The following is a 7892-nucleotide window of genomic DNA, read 5'->3' on the forward strand; positions in this document are numbered from 1 at the left end:
AGTCATACTATGGGAGAATCTCTAAAGATACATGCCAGTGTAGTTTGGGTTACCAAGTTCTAATGGAATGATAAAGAGATCACTAAAAATTTAAGCACTAATTATGATTCCTTCAGGCAAAAGATAGAGGTCGTGGTGTTAAAAGCAAGCAGGAGGTGATTCTCTAGCACAATCTGACCCTCCTTTTCTGCCATATAAAGACAATTCTCTTAGACAAGGACCTATTGGGTCCATCAGTGCAAAGCAACCTCACACATTGGAAAGAGAATTATATTTGGAATCAGAGGAACTGGATTTGGTTTCTAATTCTGCTACTTATTGACTGTGTGGTCAAGTCACTTTACCTCTCCAGGCTTTGGTTTACTCATCTGTAAAATAAGGAAGCTTGTCTACTAATTGCTCTAAATTCTACCAATCAAATGCCAATTGTGACACCAGAAACTGCTCCTAACAAAGGTGAATTTCTCAGTGAAATGAATGAAGAGAGACTCAGTGAAGGGAGAGCAGGCAACAAAGTTGTAATTTTTTAATGAAGTACATTTTTTGGATGAATAACTGTTAGAAGGACTGCTTATAGATGAGGAAAGAAGCAAAGAGAAGCAGGTGCTTCATTTGCATGGTGATTTCTGGAAATCCAATTACAATGCTGGTGTCCACATTGTGGTCCATTAATTGTATATGTACGTAGGTTCTGTCTTTCTTCCCAGATTCTCACTGTTGCTTCTTGTTGCTTTTATAATCCTGTGTCCTGGGGAAGGTTGACTTTGACCCTTGGAATGTAATATTCTTGATTTGGATCAACAGCCTGCAAAGGAATAAAAGTCACTATCAGCCTTCAGAACTGAACACAGAGGAATGGGATGCTACATACAACTTCCAGTTTTGTCTCCACTTACCATGTTGCTTTTTGGAGAAAACAGATTCCAATTTCCTTTCCAAATTGCCTTACTCACCTTCTTCCCTGTTTCCTCAACCACTGACAATGATCTTTTTGGAAGTGTCTTCAATGACTAAATCATGGAATTGGAAACTAAGTCAAAGAATTATTGGATTGAATGAGAGTCAAATTTCCTTTACTCTTTGTGAGAAGCTAAAAGGGCATCTCTTAAGAAATGAAATGCCAACGCCCTGCTGTTAAAGTCATTTTTAAAGTAAAATTAGACCAATCCCCAGCGAGTTTATCAGAAGGACCAGTTCATCTACATTAGCTAGGAGGAATTTGTTATATGTAGTTCTTGATTTTCTCCATTCCCCACTCTTCTCATCTCCTCAACTGGAAATATTCCTCATAGTTTTTTTTTTTCCTTTTCCAAGATGGGTTGTTTTCTTGTGGACAGAAGATATCTCTGATTTCCCCTACCTGGATCGGCTAAGTGGCATAGCGGACAGAACACTGGACCTGTAGTAAGGAAGACCTGAGATCAAATCCAATCTTAGATACTGACTAGCTGTATGATACTAGGCAAGTCACTTAATCTCTCTAGTCTCAGTTTCCTCATCTGAAAATGGGGGTAATATAAATCTTATCTCCCAGTACTGTTATGAGGATCAAATGAGATAATATAAATGTTAGTTTGTTGTTGTTGTTATCAATAATGATTATTGTTATTATGATTGCTTTTATATGACCTATCCTAATCTGAAGGGAAATGTATATAGCAAATTAATAGGATTGCTTTAGTACAATGTCTTGGAAGGAGGGAAAGACTTGTCCCAAGATGATAGATAATGTTTAAGGAGAAAACTGGTGTGGGAGAAGGAGTGGGCTCTAGTCAAATGATTCTAAGAAGCTTCTAGTTCATATCTGATTGTTGTTTTTCAATTTATAAAAAATTTATATTTTTATTTTTTAAATTTTTTAAAATTTAATTTTTTTAATTTAAAAAACTTTGATTTAAATTTAATTTTAAATTTAAATTCTTAAAAATGTTTAAGTTTAATTTTTTATATTACATTTTTAATTTATAAAAAAAGAGACTTTCAGAATAAAATTAAGACCACAACTGCCTTGAGACATATACATGTATGCATATATGTGCATGTTTTTAGGTATGTGTGTGTATTCAATATGGGCATTTAGGTGGTACAGTGGATCAAATGCTGGACTTGGAGTCAGGAAGACTCATTTTCATGAGTTTAAATCTGGTCTCTGACACTTAACTATCTGTGTGGCCTTGGTCAAGTCACTTAATCCTGTTTGCCTCAGTTTCCTCATCTGTAAAGTGAGCTGGAGACGGAAATGACAAAACACTCCAGTATCTTTGCCAAGAAAACCCCAAATGGGGTCACAAAAAGCCAGATATAATTGAAACAACTTGACAGCAACATGTGAGTTCAATAAAACAATTTTCCTCTCTGACTAATGTATAATGTGAAAGCATTTACAAGATCCTATACTTGACTATATGCCGCCATGGGGGGAAGGGGAGGGAGGGGACAAAATGTGAAACTCAAGGAATTGTGGAATTGAATCCTGTAAACTGAAAGGAAACAAACAAATTAATTTTAAAAAATAATAAAATAAATAAAATTTCCTCCATTATCAAGGCAAAGGGGTGAGAATATCCCTTTTCCCCCAACCTAACACTTAATAACTTATTTTCTCCTTCAAAACTTCAGTTAATTATAATTTAACTTGATTTTCCCTACTTAGAAATGTTGGGAGAAGGGAAAGCAGAACACACAGAGTGTGTGATTTATTCTTGCTGTCGCCCCTAGGAATTGCTCTGGATCTGCAAAGCCCTAAGTCTGACCCTGTCTTCTGTTCCTCTGGTTGGGACCTTCTCCCTTGCATATACAGAGCACATCAGAAATGGAATGTAAGGGGCTCCATGATTCTCCTGTTAGTGAAATTAGGAGAGCACATTTACCTGTAGTTGAATAGGGATACCACATGATGTTAGTGCTATATCTTCCTCAGCTCCATCACTGTCTCGGGCTGAAAGCCAAAGAGGCACTGGGTTAGCATCAGTCACTCTAAAAAATATCATATTAGAGCTACAAAGAGACCCAGTGATCCACAAATAGCCTCTTCTAGCCTTCAAGCCAAGAGAGTGTTTTAGTGAGGAATACTCAGCTTGGGAAGAAGGGAGGGGGAGATGGTTGTTTTTTTTTAAGTGAAATGTGTGCTTATTTGTGAGGATACTTAGGGTTTATTACTTCATATTTAGGATAAGGGCATCCAGAGATGCAACATCCAACCAGGAGAATGTAAGGTCCTTCAGATTAGGGATTTGTTTGTTTGTTTTGTGTTCTCAGTGTCTAGCATGGTGCCTGGGAATTAATAGATACTCACAAATGCTTATTGAATTGATCTAGTTTGGCATATGGTCAAGAGAACTATTGTGGTTGACTAGACAAGTTGTAAATAAATGATGAGAAAGGCTGCTAAAGTCAAGTCCCTGCCTTTCTTTTTTTGGTCCCTTTGGCAAAATATCCTCTTAGAAAAAAAGGTTCAACCCATGTAACAGGTGGTTAAAAGCTCTGGCTATGTTGTCAGATGACTTGGATTCAAATTCTTCCTCTAATGATTTCTATCTGCATTTGGGCAAGTCACTTAACATACCTGGATCTCAGTTTCACCATCTGTAAAATGATGGACTTAGACTAGAAAATCTCTGAGGTTCCTTCCAACATGAGATTTATGGCCCTTTGGTAACACAGTGTCCTCGTATGTAATCTATATCAAATTGCTTATTGTCTTAGGGAAGAAGTAGGGGAGGGAGGAAGAAAAAGTTGGAACTCAAAATCTGACTTAAAAAAAAAAGAATGATGGGGTAGCTAGGTGGCACAGTGAATAAAGTACTGGCCCTGGAATCAGGAGGACCTGAGTTCAAATCCAGCCTCAGACATTTGACAGTTACTAGCTGTGTGACCGTGGGCAAGTCACTTAACCCCAATTGCCTTGCCTTCCTCCCTTATGTAAAAAAATACATTAAAAAAGAATGTTTTTAAAAATTGAAATAATAAGAAAGATAATCTAGTGCACTCCTTCTTGCCAACATTGTTTAGTGAATTTGGCAACTAGTTTTACAATGATCAGATATGATATAATGTATCAGATTCTTGCCCTCAAACCCCAGGAAATAAGTTGAATATGTGACTCATGATGAAGGAACTGTCTCACGGAAATGTTTCCATTTAGGACCAGATTTCATCCGATCAGACCATGAATCACGCCATCCTACTTCTTTTAGCTCTGATCATAGCTTTGTTCCACTTTATAAAAAATTGAGACTTTCTTACTTTCGAAATTAAATGAGGACCATAACTATATCCTGGTATGAAACTTTTTGGTACAACTTCTATGTATTCATTTCCTTCTAGCCCTTATTTGTCTTATCAACTGCATGGGATGTTAAGTACCTTGAGAACAAGAATTTCACTTATTTTTGTACAGATCTTCCTTAGAATGGTGGCTTGCAATGCCCTTAATAAATATTTATTGAATGCCAAATGAATATTGACTCATTTCATGGTGTTTGAACTCATACTCAATTCAGTTGAACAAACGTTTATTATAAGAAACACAAGATGTCATCCCTCCGAGTCATTCTACACTGTCCGACTCCATGTAACTATAGTAGAAAAGGTACACATCTTCCTAATGTCTCATTCCTTTAGTTATTCCCTCTCCTGCTTTATCTTCTATCCTCTAACTGCATTTTTTAAAAAAAGCTATTTTTTTTTGGAGGAAAGAAGGCAAGGTAATTGGGGTTAAGTGACTTGCCCAAGGTCACACAGATAGTGTTAAGTGTCTGAGGCCAAATTTGAACTCGGGTCCTCCTGGCTCCAGGGCCGGTGCTCTAGTCACTGTGCCACCTACCCACCCCTCTCTTACTGCATGTTTACTGTGTTGTTTAGTATACCCAAAGCTCTTAATCCATCCTAATCATGCAGGAAGTTACTTTACTTCTCTTAGCCTCAGTTACCTCATCTGTTAAATGGGGATAATAACAGCAACTACTTCAAAGAGGTTTTGTGAAGATCAAATAGGATAAATCATGCAAAGTGTTTTGCAAACCTTAAGGTACTATACAGATGCTAGCTATTACTAAATTAATTAAGTTACTTATCTGAATGTCAAGTTGAATTATTAGAAGAATTTTACAAGGCCCTAATAAATAGCCTTCCTATTAATAATGGTTCACACAAAGAGATAATCAATCAATCAACAATGTTTTTTCAGCACTTACTATATGCCAGGCACTATGCTAAGTGATTGGGATACAAAAGAAAGGCCAATTCATGCCCTCAAAGAGTAATGGAAGAGACAGAAGGTAAATAAATTAGTATACATAAGATATATCCAACAGAAAAAGAAGGTAACTTCAAAAGGGAATATGGGGGGGGGTGGGGCGAGGTGGCACAGTGAGTAAAGCGCTGGCCCCAGAATCAGGAGGACCTGAGTTTGGTTCCGGCCTCAGACACAACACCCACACACACCCCTCCCCCTCCCCCCCCCCCCGCCACACACACACAAACTAGCTTACAAAACAAGTTACTTGATCCTGATAGCCCTCCAAAAGGCAAAAAAAAGGGAAGATAAAAGTGTCTGGGGTGGGGTGGCATGAAGGCATTGGGAAGGTCTCAAACAGAAGGTCCTTGAGCTAAGGCTTGACATAAACCTGGGATGTCAAGAGTAGAGATGTGGAGAGAGATCATTATAAGCCCGAGGTATGTCTAATACAAAGGCAAAGAGATAGGACAGCAAGTAGGCTGCTATGGTTGACTGATAAAGTGCATGGATGGGGAGTAGAGAGTGAAAAGAGTAGAAATGTAGGAAGGAGTCAGACTGGGAAGAGTTTTAGAATCCAGAGGACTTTAATTTGAATTGCGGAGGTCCTAGGGAACCACTGGATTGAGCAGGGAGGGTAACGTGGTTAGACCTAGAGTCAAAAAAATCATTTTGGCAGCTGTGTGGAAATTGGATTGGAGTGGGAAGAGATAAAACAGGAATCCCCATTAGAAGGCTATTGCAGCAGTTCATGTGAGAGGTGACAAGGCCTTAACTGGGATGGTGGCTATGTGAGTGGAGAGAAGGGGGGGCCATTGGAGAGATGTTGAAGAGGAAGAAATGGCAGAATTTGTCAACAGATTCACTCTGTGAGTTGAGGGACAGTGAGGAATCAAGTATGATGCTGAGGTTGTGAACCTGAGAATCTGGTAGGATGGTGGTGGCATCGACATTAAGAGTGAAGCTTTGAAGAGAGATAGGCCAGGGGAGGTGGGGCAGCTAATTTCTATTTTGGACACGTTGAGTTTGAGATGGCTACAGGATATCTGGTTTGAAGTGTCCAAAATGCAATCAGAGATGTAGGATTAGGGCTCAGAAGAGAATGTAGGGCTGGATGGATAGATAGATATGGGGATTATCTTTAATAAAGATCTTATTTGATATTTATAGCAGTTTTTTTCTGTGGTGGCAAATAATTGGAAATTGAGGGATGTCCATCAACTGGGTAATGAGTAAATAAAGTATGGTATATAATGTAATGGAATACTATTGTGCTATAAGAAATGATGAGCAAGCAGATTTCAGAAAAACCTGGAAAGACTTCTATGAACTGATATTGAGTGAAATGAGCAGAACCAGAACACTGTACATAGTAACAACCACACTGTGTGATGACTGACATTGATAGACTTATCTCTTCTTAGTAATGCAAGAATCTAAGACAACTCCAAAAGACTCACGATGGAAAATATTATCCACATCCAGAAAAAGAACTTTGGAGTCTGAATGCAGATGCAAGCATACTATTTGCTCTTCTTTTTTTTTGTTGTTTTGTTTTGCTTTTTCTTTCTCATGGTTTCTCCCATTCTTTCTAATTATTCTTTACATCATGACTAATGTGATAATATATTTAATATGAATACATAAGTAGAGCCTATATTGGAGTGCAGGCCATCTTAGGGAGGGAAGAGGAGAGGGAGCGGAGAAAATTTGAAACTCAAAATCTTATGTAAATGAATGTTGAAAACGAAAAATAAATAAATAAATTTTTTTAAAAGGGGGGAAAAGATCTTATTTGAACCCATGGGAGCTGATGATATCATCAAAGGAGATAGAAAAGAAAGAACAGGACTGAGTCTTGGAGGGCATGACATGGATGAAGGTGCAGCAAAGGAAACTGAGAAGCCACAGTACAATAGGTAAGAAGAGAATCAAGAGAATAGTGTCACAAAAATCCAGAGAGGAGAAAGAGTATATAATAGGAGAAGGTATTTTTCTGGGGGAGGAGTCTATTTCGAAGGAAAGGAGAGATTTCTTAAAGTTTATAAGCACAAATATAGTTGTGTGGTAATGTGTCAAATGGTTTTCATCCAGCCATGAAGAAAATTGTTTTGGCAATGGTGAAATTATTTGGCCAGTGCTAGTTGGCACTTGCTAAGTTTTATAATGGTAATTATCCAAAGGGGTTTGTTCTCTGCGTGAACAATTTAAATCTCAGTTCATCTGACTTCTAAACTACTAGTGTATGTCCTGGAACTGGGACACCATGTTGCTTCCTGCAGTATCTCCACCATGGACTCACTCAGACTGTCTCAACTTCTCCGGAAACTAAGAAACCATTCCTGACTCCCCTGGCCCTGATAGGAGAGCCTTTGCCTTCTCTAACTAGGAACCAGGCCACCGGACCACTTCTTATAGTTTTCCCATCATGCCCCCATTGACATTCCTCCTTCCCTTCCCCAACCCTACTATCTTTCCAGCTCTTCTTTTATGTGTTATCTTCCCCGACTAGAATATAAGCTCTTTAAGGGTAGGGATTGTCTTATTTGTAGATAGCCCTAGCATTTCCTGGAATGTATTTAATATTTAGTAAATTCTCTATTTATCTATCTATCTATCTATCTATCTATCTATCTATCTATCTATCTATCTATCT

At 38.2% G+C, this 7892-nt stretch overlaps 1 protein-coding gene across 1 annotated transcript in view; it reads right to left on the reverse strand.

Annotated features, from left to right (window-relative positions):
• Positions 1 to 733: 733 nt before the first annotated feature.
• The window catches only part of GPRC5D (G protein-coupled receptor class C group 5 member D), a 9894-nt gene continuing 2735 nt past the window's right edge, over positions 734 to 7892 (reverse strand). Inside the window, exons 2-3 of the mRNA XM_069101448.1 lie at positions 2871 to 2938; positions 734 to 805 (exon numbers count right to left, since the gene is read on the reverse strand). Coding sequence (XP_068957549.1) covers positions 734 to 805; positions 2871 to 2938 — 140 coding nt within the window. The remainder of the gene's footprint in view (positions 806 to 2870; positions 2939 to 7892) is intronic.

Source organism: Petaurus breviceps, unplaced genomic scaffold, assembly GCF_028583685.1.
Source record: "Petaurus breviceps papuanus isolate PSGF00001 unplaced genomic scaffold, PetGlider_PUasm1.0 470, whole genome shotgun sequence".
Taxonomy (NCBI): domain Eukaryota; kingdom Metazoa; phylum Chordata; class Mammalia; order Diprotodontia; family Petauridae; genus Petaurus; species Petaurus breviceps.